The sequence below is a fragment of the Bos grunniens genome, chromosome 16, assembly GCF_055505025.1.
Source record: "Bos grunniens cultivar Pamir isolate PY7600 chromosome 16, Bosgru_T2T1.0, whole genome shotgun sequence".
Taxonomy (NCBI): domain Eukaryota; kingdom Metazoa; phylum Chordata; class Mammalia; order Artiodactyla; family Bovidae; genus Bos; species Bos grunniens.
In genome coordinates this window covers 56869214-56892722 of record NC_141180.1, presented here as the reverse complement: position 1 = coordinate 56892722, position 23509 = coordinate 56869214, and the positions used below count along the sequence as shown (strand labels likewise).

The 23509-nt window shown below is 46.9% G+C and overlaps 1 protein-coding gene across 1 annotated transcript in view; it reads left to right on the top strand.

Moving 5' to 3' along the window:
* The first annotated feature begins 8460 nt into the window (after positions 1-8460).
* The window catches only part of LOC147356886 (mitochondrial amidoxime reducing component 2), a 42407-nt gene continuing 27358 nt past the window's right edge, over positions 8461-23509 (top strand). The window contains exons 1-2 of the mRNA XM_086342716.1: positions 8461-8786; positions 21708-21881. Of these exons, the coding sequence (XP_086198842.1) occupies positions 8515-8786; positions 21708-21881 (446 nt within the window). The 5' untranslated portion in view covers positions 8461-8514. The remainder of the gene's footprint in view (positions 8787-21707; positions 21882-23509) is intronic.

Below are 23509 nucleotides of genomic sequence, written 5' to 3'. Positions count from 1 at the left end.
TGGAAGGACTGATGCTAAAGCTGAAACTCCAGTACTTTGGCCACCTCATGCGAAGAGTTGACTCATTGGAAAAGACTCTGATGCTGGGAGGGATTGGGGGCAGGAGGAAAAGGGGACGACAGAGGATGAGATGGCTGGATGGCATCACCGACTCGATGGACGTGGGTTTGGGTGAACTCCGGGAGTTGGTGATGGACAGGGAGGCCTGGCGTGCTGCGATTCATGGGGTCGCAAAGAGTCGGACACAACTGAGCGACTGAACTGAACTGAACTGAACTGAAGCCAGAAGGACTGTCCTATGTACGTGATTTAAATCACCTCTAAACTGTGTTCCTCATTCAGGACGCTCTCGCTCCTTTCTGAGTGTGTATTTCTGTCTAGTTTCTGACTTACTGCACTCCTCCTCCTTAGAGAGCATGCCCATACCCTTTCTCTCTGGGTTCTATTTCTGTCTTCCTTCTGTCTTAAATAAACAAACTTCTTCTCTGTGTGCTCTCCCACAAGTTATGCTGTATCTCTAATAATAAACTTTGTACCTGTTTGTTAGAGTTTTTGCCTCTTTGAAACATTCTTGATCTCAAATGGAGGAAAGAGCCAGGGCCTCTTTGCTTCTGACATCTATCCCCTGGTGGTGTGGTGGCTAGGATTCCTGGTTTTGATCCAGGCCACCCGGGTTCAATTCCTGGGCAGGGAACCACAATCTCTCTTTAGGACTGCTCACTGCTGTCTCTCTGAGATTAGAAGTATTTGCACCACTTCCTAGATCAACCCACTATGAAACCTCCCACACAAGAGCATTGCTTGCTTTCTCCTCTCATTAACTGAATAGAGGGGAGAGCAACCACCTAGAAGAAGCCCAGGTCAATGAGTTACTGGTTCCATTGTCCATCTGCCTTGAATTGGGATATGAGTGAAAAATAAACTTTTACTTTGCCAGACCGTTGAGATTTAGAGCTGGTGGGCTCGACAAAGGACAGAAATGGTATGGACCTAACAGAAGCAGAAGATATTCAGAAGAGGTGGCAAGAATACACAGAAGAACTGTACAAAAAGATCTTCACGACACAGATAATCACGATGGTGTGATCACTGACCTAGAGCCAGACATCCTGGAATGTGAAGTCAAGTGGGCCTTAGAAAGCATCACTATGAACAAAGCTAGTGGAGGTGATGGAATTCCAGTTGAGCCATTTCAAATCCTGAAAGATGATGCTGTGAAAGTGCTGCACTCAATATGCCAGAAAATTTGGAAAACACAGCAGTGGTCACAGGACTGGAAAAGGTCAGTTTTCATTCCTATCCCAAAGAAGGGCAATGCCAAAGAATGCTCAAACTACCGCACAGTTGCACCCCTCTCACATGCTAGTAAAGTAATGTTCAAAATTCTTCAAGCCAGGCTTCAGCAATATGTGAACCGTGAACTTCCAGATGTTCAAGCTGGTTTTAGAAAAGGCAGAGGAACCAGAGATCAAATTGCCAACATCCACTGGATCATCGAAAAAGCAAGACAGTTCCAGAAAATCATCTATTTCTGCTTTCTTGACTATGCCAAAGCCTTTGACTGTGTGGATCACAATAAACTGTGGAAAATTCTGAAAGAGATGGGAATACCAGACCACCTGATCTGCCTCTTGAGAAACCTGTATGCAGGTCAGGAAGAAACAGTTAGAACTGGACATGGAACAACAGACTGTTTCCAAATCGGGAAAGGAGTACATCAAGGCTGTATATTGTCACCCTGCTTATTTAACTTATATGCAGAGTACATCATGAGAAACGCTGGGCTGGAAGAAACACAAGCTGGAATCAAGATTGCCGGGAGAAATATCAATAACCTCAGATATGCAGATGACAGCACCCTTATGGCAGAAAGTGAAGAGGAACTAAAAAGCCTCTTGATGAAAGTGAAAGTGGAGAGTGAAAAAGTTGGCTTAAAGCTCAACATTCAGAAAACAAAGATCATGGCATCTGGTTCCATCACTTCATGGGAAATAGATGGGGAAACAGTGGAAACAGTGTCAGACTTTATTTTTGGGGGCTCCAAAATCACTGCAGATGGTGACTGCAGCCATGAAATTAAAAGACGCTTACTCCTTGGAAGGAAAGTTATGACCGACCTAGATAGCATATTCAAAAGCAGAGACATTACTTTGCCAACAAAGGTCTGTCTAGTTAAGGCTATGGTTTTTCCTGTGGTCATGTATGGATGTGAGAGTTGGACTGTGAAGAAGGCTGAGCACCGAAGAATTGATGCCTTTGAACTGTGGTGTTGGAGAAGACTCTTGAGAGTCCCTTGGACTGCAAGGAGATCCAACCAGTCCATTCTAAAGGAGATCATCCCTGGGATTTCTTTGGAAGGAATGATGCTAAAGCTGAAACTCCAGTACTTTGGCCACCTCATGCGAAGAGTTGACTCATTGGAAAAGACTCTGATACTGGGAGGGATTGGGGGCAGGAGGAAAAGGGGACAACAGAGGATGAGATGGCTGGATGGCATAACTGACTCGATGGACTTGAGTCTGAGTGAACTCCGGGAGTTGGTGATGGACAGGGAGGCCTGGCGTGCTGTGATTCATGGGGTCGCAAAGAGTCGGACATGACTAAGCGACTGAACTGAATTGAACTGAAAAATATTTTAGCCCCTGTGACTCACAAGACTTCTTATGTGAGTTGAAGGCTGATTATCATTGCTTTCTGATAATCTAATGTGTACATCTGCCTAAGAGAGATACACTGCTGAGTGGCCCTAATTAATAATTCTGTTGCTGGTGGGGACCCACACTCCTGATAAAGGCCTGGGTAAGCAAAAACAAATTTGGAAAACTCAGCAGTGGCCACAGGACTGGAAAAGGTCAGTTTTCATTCCAATCCCAAAGAAAGGCAATGCCAAAGAATGCTCAAACTACCGCACAATTGCACTCATCTCACATGCTAGTAAAGTAATGCTCAAAATTCTTCAAGCCAGGCTTCAGCAATACGTGAACTGTGAACTTCCAGATGTTCAAGCTGGTTTTAGAAAAGGCAGAGGAACCAGAGATCAAATTCCCAACATCTGCTGGATCATCGAAAAAGCAAGAGAGTTCCAGAAAAATGTCTATTTCTGCTTTATTGACTATGCCAAAGCCTTTGACTGTGTGGATCACAATAAACTATGGAAAATTCTTCAAGAGATGAGAATACCAGACCACCTGACCTAACTCTTGAGAAACCTATATGCAGGTCAGGAAGAAACAGTTAGAACTGGACATGGAACAACAGACTGGTTCCAAATAGGAAAAGGAGTACGTCAAGGCTATAAATGTCACCCTGCTTATTTAACTTCTATCCAGAGTACATCATGAGAAACGCTGGGCTGGAAGAAGCTCAAGCTGGAATCAAGATTGTGGGAGAAATATCAATAACCTCAGATATGCAGATGACACCACCCTTATGGCAGAAAGTGAAGAGGAACTAAAAAGCCTCTTGATGAAAGTGAAAGTGGAGAGTGAAAAAGTTGGCTTAAAGCTCAACATTCAGAAAAAGATCATGGCATCCGGTCCCATCACTTCATGGGAAATAGATGAGGAAACAGTGGAAACAGTGTGAGACTTTATTTTGGGGGGCTCCAAAATCACTGCAGGTGGTGACTGCAGCCATGAAATTAAAAGACGCTTACTCCTTGGAAGGAAAGTTATGACCGACCTAGACAGCACATTAAAAAGCAGAGACATTACTTTGCCAACAAAGGTCCGTCTAGTCAAGGCTATGGTTTTTCCTGTGGTCATGTATGAATGTGAGAGTTGGACTGTGAAGAAAGCTGAGCACCGAAGAATTGATGCTTTTGAACTGTGGTGTTGGAGAAGATTCTTGAGAGTCCCTTGGACTGCAAGGAGATCCAACCAGTCCATCCTAAAGGAGACCAGTCCTGGGTGTTCATTGTAAGGACTGATGCTGAGGCTGAAACTCCAGTACTTTGGCCACCTCATAGGAAGAGCTGACTCATTGGAAAAGACCCTGATGCTGGGAGGGATTGGGGACAGGAGGAGAAGGGGATGACAGAGGATGAGATGGCTGGATGGCATCACCGACTCGATGCACATGAGTTTGGGTGAACTCCGGGAGTTGGTGATGGACAGGGAGGCCTGGTGTGCTGCGATTCATGGGGTCGCAAAGAGTCGGACACTACTGAGCGACTGAACTGAACTGAACTGAACTGAAGCAAGAGCAATATTTGTTTTTTAGACTTTTTCTCTGTTTCCTGGCTTGGTACTCTAATCAACTAAGTTTTATTTAGAGGTATCAATGCCTTGAGGCAGACAGTGATGTCTCAGTAAGCAGAAGTTGCCCCTAAACTGACAAATTAGGGGAAAAGTCAACAACTGAGTCACATATGATAAAAGGGTGTTTTTCTAAACTTACGAAAGTCTCTTATAAATCGACAAGGAAAAGATAGACAAGGCAATCTTCCAAATCAAAAGGGAAAAGAAAAGCAAATAAGCAATAAGATGAATAGATCCTCAACCTTCCATTGCTTCTCATAAATTATAGCAATGAATATACTAGGGCTGGTAGTGTACACATTACTACTAAGGAATATCCTTGGTCCCTGAAATCACCCCAACACTGAGCTCTGGTGAAATGGTAGTTGGGGTAGCCTAGGTGCCAGGTGATGGTGGGTGAGGGTAGCAGAGACTTGGTGCTCATCATGGCAAAGTTCCTCACTTATTTGGCTGTTGGAACTGATGCCAGCCAGTATGGATCTTGTAAATACAGAATTTCGAGCTGATATCTCAGAGATCTCGAGTCATCATTTTACAGATGAGGAGATGGAAGCACAGAAAGGTCAAGTTACCTGTTCAGGTAACTATTTCTCCTTTGATGTTCCACATATTACTCACACTCACTAATCCCAACAGAGCTCATCATCTTTCTCCCCATATGAGCTTTTCTGGAATTCTTTATCTTGAAGAATGTCACCTCCCACCCACACTCAGACAGCTACACCAGAGAGCTGGGAGTCACCATGGACCCCTCTCCCTCAATCTCAGTGATCCATCTGTCTCCACCTCTTGCTAATTGCTGCCTGTCTATCTCTCCTATCCACAGCCTCGTTGCCAACTTTTTTTGTTTTTGCCACACAGCGAGGCTTGTGGGATCTTAGTTCCCTGATGAGGGGGTGGAATCCAGGCTCCAGTCAGTAGAAGCACAGAACCCTAAGTCACAGGACTGCCAAGGAGTCCCCCACCCCCCATCTCCATCTCCATTATTGTTTTTCCCTGATTTGGGATTATTTCAGCCTGAACTAGGGCACCTCTCATTTAACCACCTTTGGCACTTTTCCTTCCCAGAGAAGCCAGAGAGACCTTCAAACACCGGAGCCTGATCTCGCCTCACTGCTGTTCTGAATCCTGAGGCGTCTCCGCGTTAAGATTAGACTGGTGCATTGTGGTGTGGCCCCGCCCACCTGTTCTACCTAAACTCCCTGGCTGAGGACACAGGTAGGATTTCTAGTGGCTGTTCAAACATGCCATATGCTCTTGTTCCTTCAGTTTCTCCACGTTGCAGGGGCTGCTCCTTTGGCCCAGAATCCCCTCTCGGGTCACTCTCCAAAGCTTGAACAAAAGCTTGCACTTTTTGTTCAAGTCTCAGCTGAAAAGCACCTTCCTCTGAAGACACGACTTGCCCTGAGATTTCTTTTGCTTCTTCTGTTCACTTGCATTGCACCCTGACCTTGCCTGCCCTCTGACAATATCCTCCCAGTCTGTCTTCCAGGGGCTCTGTAAGCTCCCGGACTGTGGGGCAGCTTCTTCTAAATATTAAATCCCCAGGGCCAATCTAGGGTGAATGAGGAGTAACTGTGTGTGGAAAGGAACAGATGCTTAATCAACAAGACAGTTTCTCATGTCCGGGAGCTCAAGGGCAGTGTGGAGGATGGGTTCATAAGGACCTCGTGTTGATGGTAGACTTGTGGGGTCCGGTATCTGGAGAAGTGAAGGGGACCAGGTGCAAGTTTAAACACACACCTCATTCACAACACCACATTAGACAAAGAAATCCAAGTCTTGGTCTCTGAGCATGATGAGAATATGTGCTCTTTGAAGAGAGAGAGTGCACTGGCCTGGAGTTGCCAACAGGGTCTGTTTACAGGGAGATTTTGGCTTTCACTTTGCAGGAGGAACCCTGGAAGGGAGCTTGGCTCCTCTGCACCCTGCCCTCCTCTGCTCTCCTCCCAGCCTGGAGGGCAGCCCTCTTCTCCTGTGAATGACCAATCCTGATGGTGGGAGGTGGCCTGCTGGTAACTCTTCAGAACCTGGCAGCAGGTTAAAGGACAATCTTTGAAAAATAAACAAATGACCTCAAACCTTAACTTCTCTAAGAAAATCCACTGTTTACCCAAGAGCTTGTGTGACTAGAGCTGGTAAGGAGTAAGAGACCTGGAGTTCAGTTAAAGCAGTAAAAAGGAATTTTATGGGACCAGTAGGGAAACATCTACTTCTGCTTTACTGACCATGCCAAAGCCTTTGACTGTGTGGATCACACCAAACTTGTGGAAAATTCTTCAAGAGATGGGAATACCAGACCACCTGACCTGCCTCTTGAGAAATCTGTATGCAGGTCAGGAAGCAACAGTTAGAACTGGACATGGAACAACAGACTGGTTCCAAATCGGGAAAGGAGTATGTCAAGGCTGTATATTGTTACCCTGCTTATTTAAATTATATGCAGAGTACATCATGAGAAACGCTGGGCTGGATGAAGCACAAGCTGGAATAAAGAACCTCAGGTATGCAGATGACACCACCCTTATGGCAGAAAGCAAAGAAGAACTAGAGCCTCTTGATGAAAGTGAAAGAGGAGAGTGAAAAAGTTGGCTTAAAACTCAACATTCAGAAAACTAAGATCATGGCATCTGGTCCCATCACTTCATGGCAAATAGATGGGGAAACAATGGAAACAGTGAAGGCCTGGGGTGCTGCAGTCCATGGGGTTGCAAAGAGTCAGACACAACTGAGCGACTGAACTGAAGTGAACTGAGGGGAAAGAACTGAACTCCATCCCCATGAATGCAGAGTTGACTGGGTTTTAAAGGGTGAATGAGAGGAAGGGGGTCTCAGGTGAAACTGACAAGGACGGGGGCAATGAGATGGAGTTGGGCCAGCAGTACTGATTACAGTTCAAAGGTATGGTTCTCAGGCCCTCGCGAAAGACGCTTCTGAGTTGTAGGAGATTCATACACATCTGGAAGGGACAGAAGGAGGATTCACAATGGTGAAGCCTTTTGAGTAAGGGCTCTAAAAGTGAGACAGGTTGGCACCTGGGACCTTTTGCTGCAATGCTTGCAGCTGGACAAAGGTCTCCTGCAGTAACAAAATACAAAGAAACTACAAGGGACTAAAAATAGCTGTGTGCATGTGCAGTGGGGGAAAATTATGAACAAGAAGATACAAAAAGACCCCAAACCCAGCAAAAGAAGGGGTCTGCTTTTGCACTGCTCTGCACCCTGCACCTAGGACCACCAAGGGGGTGGGCAACCCACTTAAGCTACCCCTCCAGCCCTACCCCTGGATCCACCCCTGCCCTCACCCCACATGAGGAATCAGCAACCCCCTACCCCGCACCCTCACCCTCTCAGGGAGCAAGCAAGGGAATCTGTTACTTGTTTTTGCTTCCTGGTGCTGGAGCTCAAGTTCCAACATAGCCTGCCTGAATGTCTTGCCTCCCCTCTGCTTCTTACTGGTTTCTATTGATTAAGGAGGCCAAGAGCAAAGGTCTGTAACAAGGAAGGGAGGTGAGGATCGAGGGGCCAGTCCTCAGATGTTGGCAGGAACAAAACACTGAAATCTTCTGGCAACAGTGAGTTTTCTCAGGTAGGCATTTGAGGCTGGGGTCATCCTCGGGGCTTAGCCTTATGCAGCAAGAAGCCATGGTGGAGTTTATCCAGAGCATAGACGTTTCCACCGAGCGGGTTATGGGCCCAAAGTTCTGCAGTTATCAGAGCCATTAGCCAGTAGGAGCTGCTAAACGTTTAAAATGGTCCCTTCGACGTCGGCTTTCTCTGTTCGAGCCCTTTCGCTGGGCTCCAAACACGCAGTTAAGTGGGCCGTGCAGGAAGCCAAGAGGCAGTGGAGAGCGGTGGAGTGTGGGCGGGTGAGGGGTTGCGTCGCAGGCCACCAGGAAGAGAGAGCAATAAAGCCAAAGTGACCGTTCGGAGAGAGAGAGTGGGCAGCCAGGCCTACGGCTTCGGTTTCCCGATCCCTGCCTCCCCCAGGGGCGTCTGAACATCCCGGCCCGCTCTCTGTCTCATGTCCCTCGGTTACTGCCGGATCCTCGGCGCCTCAGTTAGGCCTCCCCTCCTTGCGCACAGCCAGTCCCGCCTCCTCGGCGCGCCGCGCGTAAAGGGTGCCAGAGCGCCTGACTGGACAAACCCTGGCTCCGCCCTCTCGCTTGGAGCCCTGAGCGCCCCGGCGCCCTCCTCACTCCAGACGCTGCCCCGTGTGCGCTCAAGCCCCCGCCCGCGCCCGCGATCGCTGGGTCATGGGCGCCGCCGGCTCCTCGGCTCTGGCCCGCTTGGGCCTCCCCGCGCCGCCCGGGCCCCGCTGGCTGGGGGTGGCCGCCCTGGGACTGGCCGCAGTGGCGCTGGGGGCCGTCGCCTGGCGCCGCGCGCGGCCCGGTCGGCGCCGGCGGCTGCAGCAGGTGGGCACGGTGAGCGAGCTGTGGATCTACCCGATCAAATCCTGCAAAGGGGTGTCGGTGGACGCGGCCGAGTGCACGGCCCTGGGGCTGCGCAGCGGCCACCTGCGGGACAGGTAGCGCCGGGCGCAGGGACAGCGTGGGACCTGCCGGGGAGGGGGTGGGTTGGGGGAGCTGGGGCTTGTCCCAAGAAAGGACAATAGAGGTTTGCTGCTTGGGTTTCCTGGGTTGTCTCTGATCTTGTAGATAGAAAGGTCAAGTTCGTGTCTGGTTCAGATTTGGAAAGGTAGTGGAGGCAAGCTGTTAGCTGCAAGTTTTTGTGCCTGGAGGGCTCAGTGAGGCCAAACAACCCACAAGGCTGGAGTTTGGAGTGGAGAAATCTTTATTGCAGGACCATGCAAGAAGACTGGTGTCGCAGGCCTCTCTGAAACCTCTCCTGGAAAGGTTTTGACGAAGCTTTTTAAAAATCTTTATTGGTTGGTCTGTGCTGGGATCTCTGCTTGTGACCTGTGAGCTACTAGTTGCAGCACATGGGATCCAGCTCCCTGACCAGAGATCAAACCCCGGCCCTGCACTGGGATCGCAGAGTCCCAGCCACTGAACCACCAGGGAAGTCCCTTGACAAAGCATTTTTAAAGCCAGGTGAGGGGTATCGCAGGGTCAGAAATAAGATCCTGCACAATTCTCTTGACTGGCTTACAGTGAAGTAACATGGGGGTGTCACAGGAGTTAATGTTATTATTCCTTAGGCTCCAGGAGGCTTGGAGCTGTGTACTCATGGTCATCTAGTAGTTAACATCTTCCATTTGGTGAGGGGTTTCATATCTATAAAACAGCCCAGGAAATATGTATCAAATACTGTTATCTAGGCGTGTTGTAGTCCATGGGTTTGCAAAGAGTCTGGACTTAGCCACTGAACAACAACAAAGTACTTCAGAGAGGACCTAAAGCAGAGAGTGGGGAGGGACTGTCCTGGGAAAGCCCCACAAGGTCCTGCTTGCTTACAAAGTCTCTGCCCCTCCCTGGAGGAGAGGCTTTATAAAAACATGGGGTCTGATTGCTTATCTCCAAGGCTGCTGTTCTAAATTTTCTGATTCTTCGTATGAACACAATAGTAGAAAAATAAAATGTTCTTGGCACTAGTGGGTAGACGGGAGCAATGCTGAAACCAAGTCTTGTGCAAGCACACTGGCTTTGGCCTTGCCAGGGCTGGTCCCTCACCATTTCTAATCCCCGGGGAAGGTTCCTGAGACATGCTGGAGGTTGGGGCCCTGACCCGCTATAATACGTAATGAGCAGAGGGCAGTCTTCTGTTGGGGAGAGGAGATGGCAGGTGGACCGTGTCCCCTTCCCCAGAGGCAGAGTGGTCCTCAGTGAAGAACTTTAGGTAAAGTCCTTACCTACAGAGGACCTGACACATCAGAATTTCATCCTCCTCCCTCAGAAAAGGTGCCATGTTGTTTTTCTACCCCCAGAGGTGAGCCCACAGACATACTTGTGGACACAGAATGGTGCAGCTGCATAAGGGGAAGGCCATCTTGACAGGTGTCAACTTAAAAAAAAAAAAAAGCACAACGTGAGTGTTACTAGGGGCCAAATGAGGACTGCCTCCTAGGAGCCAGACCCTCAGATAGCTCTGAGAAACTGTTCCAAAGAGGCAGGGGGAAAGGTCAATATGCATGTGATTTGGGGAAGGGGGTATACATGCAATCAAGCACGTATTTTTCCAGAAGATTTCTGCTAGTCTCGTGAAGCTTTGCTAGTCGTGAGGAACAGTCATCACCTTCAAGGATTTTAGTGCTTTTCCAAATATGAGGAGATACAAAAATTGGGCTCACAAAATTGGCTCCTGATAATGTCTAACCATCTGAGGATCTGTCTTCTCAGATTTTCCCAGAGCACACAGTGCCTCATTTCCGCTCTCCACCCTGAACTCCTTTCAGGGGGTGTTGAAAGTCAGCAGTTGCAGCAACACATGGTTTAATCCTTGTAGAGGTAGATGGCCAGACCCCTGGCATGTGCCAATTGGTAGTTGAGACAGGGAAGGATTCCAAACCCTAGAAAGAGTGATCAAGGAAGAATGGAACCTCCTTTTTTGCTTCCTTAGGATGAAGATGCTTTGCTGTCTGGCTGGGATGGATTAGCTGTGGTCCTGTGTCTAGAGGAGGGAGGTTTGCAAATTGGTCATTGCGGGAGCCTTCTAGCGGAGGATGTCTGCTGTCCTGAGTTCACTCCTGGGACACGTGTATTCTCTTTGCTGAAGACTGCTCTTCCCTTAAAGAAATGTGGGCTCCCATGGCATGGAAAAACTTCAGGTTGTTTTAGAAAAGTGTTGTATGAAGCTCACAGGGGATTTTCCATCCCATTCACCCCAGATTTCTAATCCTGGAGAGTTATTTATTTTTGGTTGTGCTGGCTCTTCATTCCTGTACACGCTTTCTCTAGTTATGGTGAGCGGGCCTGCTCTTCCTTGCTGTACGAAGGGTTCCCATTGCGGTGTCTTCTCTTGAGGAGCACAGGCTCTGGGTGTGCAGGCTCAGCAGTTGTGGCACATGGACTTCAGTGGCTCCGCACCCTGTGGAATCTTCCTGGACAAAGATGGAATGAACCCTTGGCCCCTGCATTGGCAGGTAGATTCCTATCCACTGTACCACCAGGGAAATCCCTGGAAAGTTTTTTAAGACTGCCCAGGCCTATGGAATAGGAGTGAAACAAGCTCATGTGGGGTGTGTCGACTTAAAACATAGTCACAACCTACAAGTTGAGAACTGTGTTGAGTTCTAAGTTGAGTTCTATTTGGTGGGAATTTTTAGGACTTCAAACCTGGGAGATAGCATCTCAAGTGACCTTGAGAGAACTGGTTTGAAGAGGCAGAAGAGAGGAGCCAGGTTATATAGGAGTTTTGCAACAAAGGGCAGGTAGTCAGTCTGATTGTCAAAAGTTTTTTGTAAATTAAAAAAAAAACTAGATATCCCAAGTTAAAGAATTTAGCACTTTTCTATTATGGGAAGATGCAAGAGTCTGAGCTCACTGAAATCATTCATCTGATATGCACCATACCTATCCCATGAACAGTATGAAAAGGCAAAATGATAGGATACTGAAAGAGGAACTCCCCAGGTCAGTAGGTGCCCAATATACTACTGGAGATCAGTGGAGAAATAACTCCAGAAAGAATGAAGGGATGGAGCCAAAGCAAAAAGAATACCCAGCTGCGGATGTGACTGGTGATAGAAGCAAGGTCCGACGCTGTAAAGAGCAATACTGCATAGGAACCTGGAATGTCAGGTCCATGAATCAAGGCAAATTGGAAGTGGTCAAACAAGAGATGGCAAGAGTGAATGTCGACATTCTAGGAATCAGCGAACTGAAATGGACTGGAATGGGTGAATTTAACTCAGATGACCATTATATCTACTACTGCGGGCAGGAATCCCTCAGAAGAAATGGAGTGGCCATCATGGTCAACAAAAGAGTCCTAAATGCAGTACTTGGATGCAATCTCAAAAACGACAGAATGATCTCTGTTCGTTTCCAAGGCAAATCATTCAATATCACAGTAATCCAAGTCTATGCCCCAACCAGTAATGCTGAAGAGCTGAAGTTGAACGGTTCTATGAAGACCTACAAGACCTTTTAGAACTAACAGCCAAAAAAAGTGTCCTTTTCATTATAGGGGACTGGAATGCAAAAGCAGGAAGTCAAGAAACACCTGGAGTAACATGCAAATTTGGCCTTGGAATACAGAATGAAGCAGGGCAAAGACTAATAGAGTTTTGCCAAGAAAATGCACTGGTCATAGCAAACACCCTCTTCCAACAACACAAGAGACGACTCTACACATGGACATCACCAGATGGTCAACACCGAAATTAGATTGATTATATTCTTTGCAGCCAAAGATGGAGAAGCTCCATACAGTCAACAAAAACAAGACCAGGAGCTGATTGTGGCTCAGATCATGAACTCCTTATTGCCAAATTCAGACTTAAATTGAAGAAAGTAGGGAAAACCATTAGACCATTCAGGTATGACCTAAATCAAATCCTTTATGATTATACAGTGGAAGTGAGAAATAGATTTAATGGCCCAGATCTGATAGATAGAGTGCCTGATGAACTATGGAATGAGGTTCGTGACATTGTACAGGAGACAGGGTCAAGACCATCCCCATGGAAAAGAAATGCAAAAAAGCAAAATGGCTGTCTGGGGAGGCCTTACAAATAGCTGTGAAAAGAAGAGAAGCAAAAAGCAAAGGAGAAAAGGAAAGATATAAGCATCTGAATGCAGAGTTCCAAAGAATAGCAAGAAGAGATAAGAAAGCCTTCCTCAGCGACCAATACAAAGAAATAGAGGAAAACAACAGAATGGGAAAGACTAGAGATCTCTTCAAGAAAATTAGAGATACCAAGGGAACATTTCATGCAAAGATGGGCTCGATAAAGGACAGAAATGGTATGGACCTAACAGAAGCAGAAGATATTAAGAAGAGCTGGCAAGAATACACAGAAGAACTGTACAAAAAAGATCTTCACGACTTACTGGGGTGCTGCCCCGCTTGGATCCAGGGATTCCTTCCAGAGGACCGTGTCGGCGATTAAAAGGATAGATAAAGAGATAGAGATAAGGAAAGAATTTTGCAGTTAAGAAAATAGAGGAGAGAAAAGAGGCTGATATTCCTTGGTTTACGCAGAAAGCCAGTAAAGCCCCAGCACGGGACTTGGTCTGTTCACGTAGGCCACAGGCGCCCTCTTGAATCGCGGAAGGTGCCCCACCTTAGGCACCTTCTCGAGTGGGTCTTAGAAGCCCAGGCAGGAAAGTGAACGCAGAGAGCCCCTGCACTCCAGGGGATCAGCCTGAAAAGGAAAAGGAAAGAGAAAGAACGACATGGGGAGACCAAGCTTCAGTGAGCAAGGCCTGCACTTTATTTTCCAAAGTAGTTTTTATACCTAAGTGGTACATAGAGGATAATGGGGGAAGGAGTAGAGTCATGCAAGGTCAGCAGTCCTTGATCCTTATCGAAGCCAGGCTTTCTTTCTGCAAACTTATATGCAAAAGTTTTAGGTGATTTACATCATTTTCTGGCCAGGAGGCCTGTTAACATTTTATGACCCCTTCTTCAGAAAACTTATTTTTCTCTAAAGGTGATTATTCTAAAGTCAGGCACCACCCTCCGAAAGCATTAGATAAAGTTGCATTCCTATAGGGCAAAAGTGTGATGGGTTATAACATGAAAAGAATTAACTCAAGGGTCCAAGGTTACAAACATTAAAGCTACTACTTACATTTCTATACACCAACTATATTAATCAATACACTCCCAGGGACACAGTAGGTAAGGGATATGGAAACTTGGCAGCAAGCATTAGCTCAACAAAGAAATCCTCTACTAGTTCTATTCTAACAATTTTAACTCTCGGAGGAGCTCTGCATTGTTAGAATATCTTAAGTTTCCTGTGCCTCTCGTGGTTGGGAGGCTGTGAATCTGAACAAACCTGTCAGGCAAGCTAGAAAGTCATCAGAGGGGTTTGAATTGAAACACTCCTATTACGCCCAGGAGAATTATTAACTACAGCTCTAAGTTAATTTTCTTACAGAGAAAAGTGATTGGGGATAGCCCCCGTGAATGTCAGAGGAGTTGGTGAAAGTAAAACAGACAGATTCTGATTTTGGGGTAGACGCTCAGGCAGGCCCAGATGGGCAGCCCTCGAGTTCTGGCTGCCTTGCCCACCAGAACTCTCCCGCATGACCTTGTCATGGGTGGGGACTCCTGTGCTGGCTCCCGGCAAGGACCCAGATAATCACAATGGTGTAATCACTCATCTAGAGCCAGACATCCTGGAATGTGAAGTCAAGTGGACCTTAGAAAGCATCACTATGAACAAAGCTAGTGGAAGTGATGGAATTCCAGTTGAGATATTTCAAATCCTGAAAGATGATGCTGTGAAAGTGCTGCACTCAGTCTGCCAGAAAATTTGGAAAACTCAGCAGTGGCCACAGGACTGGAAAAGGTCAGTTTTCATTCCAATCCCAAAGAAAGGCCATGCCAAAGAATGCTCAAACTACCGCACAATTGCACTCATCTCACATGCTAGTAAAGTAATGCTCAAAATTCTCCAAGGCAGGCTTCAGCAATATGTGAACCGTGAACTTCTTGATGTTCAAGCTGGTTTTAGAAAAGGCAGAGGAACCAGAGATCAAATTGCCAACATCCGCTGGATCATGGAAAAAGCAAGAGAGTTCCAGAAAAATATCTATTTCTGCTTTATTGACTATGCCAAAGCCTTTGACTGTGTGGATTACAATCAACTGTGGGAAATTCTTCAAGAGATGAGAATACCAGACCACCTGACCTGCCTCTTGATAAATCTGTATGCCGGTCAGGAAGCAACAGTTAGAACTGGACATGGAACAACAGACTGTTTCCAAATAGGAAAAGGAATACATCAAGGCTGTATATTGTCACCCTGCTTATTTAACTTATATGCAGAGTACATCATGAGACACACTGGGCTGGAAGAAACACAAGCTGGAATCAAGATTGCTGGGAGAAATAGGAATAACCTCAGGTATGCAGATGACACCACCCTTATGGCAGAAAGTGAAGAGAACTAAAGAGCCTCTTGATGAAAGTGAAAGTGGAGAGTGAAAAAGTTGGCTTAAAGCTCAACATTCAGAAAACAAAGATCATGGCATCTGGTCCCATCACTTCATGGGAAATAGATGGGGAAAGAGTGGAAACAGTGTCAGACTTTATTTTTCTGGGCTCCAAAATCACTGCAGATGGTGACTGCAGCCATGAAATTAAAAGACGCTTACTCCTTGGAAGGAAAGTTATGACCAACCTAGATAGCATATTCAAAAGCAGAGACATTACTTTGCCAACAAAGGTCCCTCTAGTCAAGGCTATGGTTTTTCCTGTGGTCATGTATGGATGTGAGAGTTGGACTGTGAAGAAGGCTGAGCATCGAAGAATTGATGCCTTTGAACTGTGGTGTTGGAGAAGACTCTTGAGAGTCCTTTGGACTGCAAGGAGATCCAACCAGTCCATTCTGAAGGAGATCATCCCTGGAATTTCTTTTGAAGGAATGATGCTAAAGCTGAAACTCCAGTACTTTGGCCACCTCATGCAAAGAGTTGACTCATTGGAAAAGACTCTGATACTGGGAGGGATTGAGGGCAGGAGGAGAAGGGGATGACAGAGGATGAGATGGCTGGGTGGCATCACTGACTCGATGGACAGGAGTCTGAGTGAACTCTGGGAGTTGGTGATGGACAGGGAGGCCTGGCGTGCTGCGATTCATGGGGTCGCAAAGAGTCGGACACGACTGAGCGACTGAAATGACTGACTGACTGACTATCTGGGGCCAGCATCCTATTTTTAGACCCTGAGTTCCTCAGGGCTCACAAAGGGAGTTGCTGCATGGCAGGTATTCTTCCTGAGTTCCCTTAGGGCTCACCAGCTTACAACGGAGGGCTGAAATTGCTGCTGACTGGTAAAGAACCCGCCTGCCAATACAGGGGATGTAAGAGATACGGGTTTCATTCCTGGGTTGGGAAGATCCCCTAGAAAAGGCAGACAACCCACTCCAATATTCTTGGCTGGAGAATCCCATGGACAGAGGAGCCTGGTGCACTACAGTCCATAGGGTCACAAAGAGTCGGACAGGATTGAAGTGACTTAGCACGCCTGTTGACATCCATATTTGCTGATACGGCAGCAAATACTCCATTTCTCAGGTGTTAAAGTCTCCCTAGGTGATTCTGATGCTATCATTAGAGGGTTTTCTCTGGGACCATTAAGAAGAATCTGAGCTGATTAAAGTGTGATGGATTAGAAAAGCCTCCTGATTTCTGGGAAGACTTGAGCCAGAGTGAAGACATACATTCTCATGCTGCACATCTGCACCCTTCTTCTTCACATGAAGCACTGATGCTATTTCACAGAGAGTCAGTGCTTGCCTCTGCGTCCGCTTTTCATCAGGAAGAACTATTGTTTCCCACTGCATGTTGCCACTACTTTGCTGTGATTCTGGCTTCCATGGAAAAAGAATATTTTCTGCCTCCGTGGACGTCCGAAAATAGATGGAACTGTATGAGCGTTCCCTTGTTTTGAACAATATATGCTTGAGATGGGATAGTGTGGTGTGGAGACTGGGTGAGGCAGGGAAAAGCGATGGAATACTTTTATTCAGTGGTTGATTCTCAGCAGACACTGAACTAAGACCTTTCAACAGATAATATAATTTAAACTTCATGTTTCTTTTTTTTTTTTTTTTAATTATTTAATTAGTATACATGTGTTCCCCATCCTGAATCCTCCTCCCTCCTCCCTCCCCACACCATCCCTCTGGGTCGTCCCAGTGCACCAGCCCCAAGGATCCAGCAATCTTGTGGGCTAGATATTGTGTCCACTTAGCAAATAAGGAAATGGCATCAGAAAGGATGAGTATCTGACCCAAGATCACAGTGATCTCGGTGAGGTGGCAGTGAAGTGAGATCTTAATTCCCAGCCCAGGAATTGAACCTGGATAGCCTGGATGAGAATCAGGAATCTTAGCCACCAGGCCAGCAAGGGCTAGAGGCTAGAAGCTATTTTTCCCCTGGATCTTTGCCCCCAGTGAAAAACGCATTTATCACAGAGGCAGAAATTGTAAATGCCGATACAAAGTTTGTTATTAGCAATGTGGAGAGATAGGGTGTAGGCAGCCCTTTTAGTGAGGAGGAGCCCACCTATCTCTTGTCTTAGAAAATGCTAACAGTTGTAAGTATCCAGCCTGAAGCCCACTTCTTTGGGCCCCTGTGAAATGCAAACAGGAGGCCAGTTGTAACTATCTAACCTAGAGCCCATCTATCACAACAAGACCACTATATGCTGAAGGGATTTGAACTGATATCTCTGAGGGCAACACTCATGCCCTTGCTATGAAGCCAGTATGTAATTTACAAGGGCAAGGATCACAGCAAGTCTCAGGAGACCTCCAGAGAAGTCATTTAACCTCTTCTGAGCCTGTTTTTCATTGGCTAAAGAGGTTGAATTTGATGATCTCCAAGTCCCTGTCTAATCTATATTTTATTTATTAAGCGATAACTGAAACTGGAAAACAAACTGGAAAGAAATCTGCTATAATGCTGTTATTCTCCCGACTTGAGATTTCCATCATGAAATTACAAAGAGTCTAGAAGGCAGGAAAAAGCCACCTTGATTTATTTCCATTTTGAACCCGTGTCTTTGGAACTGTTCTCAGACACTGAGCACTTCCTCTCTAAGTGCTCTGGGACTTCAATTTCTAGAGCTGTTCTAGTCAAAGCCTTTAACGTGTCTGTGAACGCTGGACCTGAGCACCCTGAGCTTTGAGCTGGTTTCAAGACTGTCCAGAAAAATGCTGACTCTGGCTGTTTGGCACAGATTCTGGGCTGTCCTCCTTGGCCGAATGTCTCACCCATTGATAAATCCACCCCAGCCCTTTATGAAGCCAGCCCTTCATTTCTTCTGCACAGACTATTCCGTCTTGGAGACCTGAGTCCCCTAAGTTCATTATCCCAAGTGTCCTTCCCTCCTTCCTTTACCCTCCAGCTCTCTGTGGTGGGGCTCCTGTTTTCCTTCCTTTGCTGGCTCAGTCCTTCCCACTTCCCAGGCCAGTCTGTTCATTTAGAAATGACACTTTTCATCTGTCTGGCACTCTGCTCCCTGAACACTGCTGTGGGTTGTTCAGGGCATCGCTGTTCCTTTGGAGACTTAGTTCTGGGCTCTGCAATGCTCTTCATGCCACACACTCGTGTTTTCTGTGTAAAACAAAGGTGCTGGCTTTCAGGGTTGCAGGTGAGGAAAAGTGGGTCATGATCAAATCCACACTGCAGACAGATCCTTTCTTTCTCATCTGGCAGAGCAGAGGTCATTATTTGTGTGCAAGAGGTGAAAAATAGCATCCCTCCAGTTACAGGGTGATAGGGGTGGCTGGTGTGTGTTGCCGATGGCACTTTGCATACACCCCTCCCCCCCGCCACCCCCCACCTGTTGTCTTGTCCCAGGGTCAGGCTGCTTGCAAGTTGCCTCTTGCCCCAACCATTGCAGGTTAGCACAGGACTTCCAGCCACCACTTCTGCCCCCTCCCAGCGATTAACACCCAGGTGATTATACAATAAGCTGGGGGTGAGGCTTGAGAACCAGAGTGCAGGGTTTCAAGTGGGGAGAAAGATGGGAGGTCAGACTTGGCCCAGGGAAGGGCTGATTTTTAGAAATAATGGTCCGTGGGTGTGTGACTCCTGTCTGGATAAGCCTGGTCATGTGGGGCTCTCAGAGGGAGGCTCGTTTCAGAGCAGGGTGGGCCATGTTGGAAGTTCAGGTGCAGGCTTTGGTGGGGTTCATCAGAGCAGGGCCACCCAGGACTCTGTGCCCAAGGATGAAGCTGGAAACAAGGAATACGGCCCAGCCCTGAGGGAATTGTTGTTGTTCAGCTGCTAAATGGTGCCCGACTCTTTGCAACCCCATGGACTGTAGCACGCCAGGCTTCCCTGTCTTTCACCATCCCCTGGAGTTTGCTCAGACTCATGTCCATTGAGTCATTGATGCCATCCAATCATTTCAGCCTCTGTCGCCCCCTTCTCCTCCTGCCCTCAATCTTTCCCAGCATCACAGGGCTGTGACAAGGTAGGCAGAAAAGCCCTGGGTCCCAGAACTCACTCTCACCCTGCAGGTGAACGGGCTAGGGAACCCTGAAAGCCAAAGATGCCTGGGGAAAAAAACAAGGAGGCCCCCTCAGAGGGTCAGGGACCTAGCACTGCCCAGCATCCTCAGCTCCCGGGAGAGGAGCCACAGCGGTTCCCAAATGCCTTTGCTCCGGCACCACCGCCACTGCCACCGCCGTACCCTCGCACCGGCACGAGTGCCGGGGACCTGGGCTCAGGACCCAGACTGTGTCTGCCGGCTTGGAGGCAAGTTATCCAGCACTTGAACAGGGATGGGTTGTCTGAAGGGGAGGTTCCAGAGAGAAGACTCCCTGCCAGAGTCAGAGAGGGCAGAGACCTGGCTCACCAGGTTATCTCACCATTCCAGCTGGCTCCAGGCATATTTTGAAATGTCTCCCTCATTCCAGCAGGGGCTATCTTTTTTATCCTGCTCACGTGTGGGAGGCGTCAGCTTTCAGTGGTGGTTCACTCATCCGAGTCTGCAGAGTTCCTCACCCATTGCTCTTGTTCTGTCTGAAACAGTGACGTTGAAACTCATTTTCCCTAGGGGCGGCACACGGAGGAATCGACTCGTGTGTGTGGTATAACCCAAAATGTCAGTATATGCATTACTATAGATAAGAGCATACCCAGCCTAACATTCCATTCTTCAGCTCACTCTGCACCCCACTCTCTCCCTGGATGTGATACACAGAGTGTGAAAGCTGAGCCGAACAGAAGGTGGGGTGGGGGGTGGGGACTGTCCAGAGGATGAGTTCTTATCTAACACATGAATTGCGTAAGTCATTTTTTTTCCTCCAGCTTTACTGAGATAACTCAAATATAACATTGAGTAAGTTTCAGGTGTACAACATGATGATTAGATCCGCACATATATTGTGAAATGATTTCCGTAATAAGGCTAATGAGCACATCCTTCACCGCACATAATTTCCATTGTATCACTGTTGTTATCATGAGAGCATTTGAGATTTTTCTCTCTTAACAATTTTCAAGTGTAAATACAGTATTATTAACTAGAGATGTCATAATGTACATTACAGACATTTTTTTCCCCTTGGAGCTCGAAGTTTGTACCCTTTGACTGCCTGAAGGTGGTCACATATTTCCCCCACCCCACGGCAGCCACCAGTCTCCTCTCCGTTACTTTCTTTGTAAAATATTTACTGCACCAGGTCTTGGTTGCGGCATGTGGGATCCGGTTCCCCCACCAGTGAGCAAACCTGGGCCCCTCACATGGGGAACGTGGAGTCTTAGCCACCGGACCACCAGGGAGGTGCCCTACTTTCTGTTTCCAGCAATTCCTAGCTTATTAAATTTCATTTACAAGGGAGATTATGCAGTATTTATCTTTCTCTGTCTGACTTACTTCACTTACTATTAATACCCTCAAGTTTCATCCATGTTGTCTAAAAATTGCAGAATTTCCTTCTTTTTATGGTTAAATAATATTCTGTCATATAGATATACCACATTTTCTTTCTTTTTAAAAATGGTCCATGGGGTCTCAAAGAATTGGACACAACCGAGTGACTGAGTACACACATACAGACATGGCATTGGTTTATAACTTTATATAAGTTTTAACGTGTGCATGAAGAAGAAAGGCTGTTTACGGGTTTCCTGATCAAGGTCCACATGTCCCAGCAAGTTAAACCCAGCAGAGGCTGGTTTGCATCCGTTGGAGTCACACACATTTAAGACCTTTGTCTAGAGTTTCAGTCCACCTGGACCAGTAGTCATTTAGTCAGTTCCCTCTTGTTCCACAGCAGAAAGACTTGGAAGACCTTTTGCTTTAACCAGGGAAGTCTTTGACCAAAACACAGTCCCAAAGTGAGCAATGTATGAGCCCTAGCAGCAGAGGAGGTCCCTACACCAGCCTCACCAGGATTTTGGGGACTGGGGATTTTCATACATTGGCCAGATGCTCTTTCCCAGGGTTCTTTGTACCAAACAAACTCCTTTTGGGGTCGGGGGTAGCACCATCTCTTGGACCAAAAGAATTTGGCTAGACTTGGATATTGTCTAGAAATTGCTGGGTCCTGAGTGGGGGCAGAGGGAGGTTTTTTTTTCTTTTTTTAATGTTTATTTGGTTGCTCCGAGTCTTAGTTGCGGCACCTGGAATCTTTAGTTGCTGCATGCAAACTCTTAGTTGCGGCGTGTGGGATCTAGTTCCCTGACTAGGGATCGAACCCAGGTCTTTTGCATTAGGAGCTTGAAGTCTCAGCCTCTGGACCACCAGGGAAGTCCCCGAGAGGGAGGGTTTTGATGAAATAGAAAGCTAGAGGGGAGCTTTGGAGTGGGTGGCAAAGGCTTTTCTGAGTGTGCCCTTGTTTGTTTCTTGGCAGGTTTTGGCTGGTGATAAAGGAAGATGGACACATGGTGACTGGCCGGCAGGAACCTCAGCTTGTGCTGGTCTCCATCACCTATGAGGACGATTGCCTGATCCTCAGGGCTCCAGGCATGGACCAGCTGGTTTTGCCGACCAAACTGCTTTCTTCAAACAAGCTCCATGACTGCAGGTGCTCTGCTCTGGGGCTCCGGGGACCTGTGCCAGGACTCATTTCTATTTAGGCTCTTCCCTGTGCTCCACTTTGCTACACTTTGTACAGTAGATGATGAAACTGGTAAAGGAAATATTTAAGAGAAGTCTAGTCTATTTGGGGATCAAGCCAGTGGTCAAGTGTGAGTGCTTGATCACATTTGTGAAATAGAAATAGATCACACAGTGAAATAGAATACTGCATTAAGGATATTTAGATTTGCTTTCATCAGATACGGCAAGACATGCAGACACAGAAATGACTGTCATGATGTTTTTTTTAATATTCACACATGCCTAGAAACCAGAGGCCCATGCCATGCAGGACCACATGGGGAAATACCGGGGTCTGCCAGGAGGCAGAGAGGGCAGAGGAAACTGCAAGACTCTTTATTCTGGTTTCTGCAGGCTCTGGGAAAATTGGCCCTGGGGCACAGGGGCTGTCCTTGGTTGTCTGGTATCTGACACTGGTGATTAGAGCAGGGGAAGGTGGCCAGGGTGTAAAATGCCACGGGGGAGGTGGTTGGAGTGAGGACTTTGGATTGGCTGGTTTGCATATGAAAGCCCAGTGTTTCACTATCTCTCTGAATTGGTTAGCCCTGGAAGGGGGAGTTCCTTCAGCGTCACCAAGTCCCAAGATATCAAAGCATCAAAAATAGAAAAAGTAATACGAATGTAGAGAGGATACAGAGGGCCAGTCTTTAGGGTTTGTCTCCTTTTGTTCAAGTAGCAGGGACTTCTATTCAGAATTGCCAGGCAGACAAGGGCATTCATTAGTGGAGATGTTCCCGCCTGTATCTCTGGGTTGAATGATATGGATGCTGAGGCTTTTCCTGCTGACTCTTGTGGCCCCTGAGGTCTGAGATTGAGACTAAGGCATCAGGAGGTATGAGATTTGACCTCTGGCCAGACATGCACCTCAAGCCTGGGCTTCCTTTCAGTCTGTGGGACCCTTGCAGGGCCATCAGTTGCATGACTTTTCAAGGTCTTATCCTGTGCTAGCAGGGCATTTCCTAGAGGTTTAGACACTTGTCATGGGTGCTCCCTTTGTAACCACCTGAGAATTCTCAGCATGTGGAAATTGGAGAGTCTTGGAATGCTCCCTGTACCCTCATGGTGTGCTTTTATTAGCTAAGTGTCTGAACTGAAAACCATCACTCCAGGTTCTAGAGTTTTGAAAGCCTGAAGCAATCATTCATTGACTACAGTATTTCAGTTAATTATCTCAGTAAGTTTATGAGGCAGATATCAGTACACTTTACAAATGAGGAGACCAAGCTCAGAAAAAGTAAAGGAGATTCCTTAACAGAACCATAGGGATGGGGATGCAGTGTCGTGGATTTGATTAACTTTCATTGTTAGTTTCTTTAACCAGCTTTCCCTGTTCACCTTATGTGGTGTTGTTTTATTTTTTGAGAGTGATTGTAGAGCAGTAGGGCTTCTTAATTATCATGATTTATGAACGATTGATGTCTAAAAAGTCCAAACGTATTTTCAGGTGTGAGAAAGAAATTACTTAAAACCTGGACAGTCCAACAGAAGTTTTTTTTTTTTTTTTCTTTATAACTAAAGTAATAGTTTGCTTTGAAGAAGAAATTTCTCCAGCTG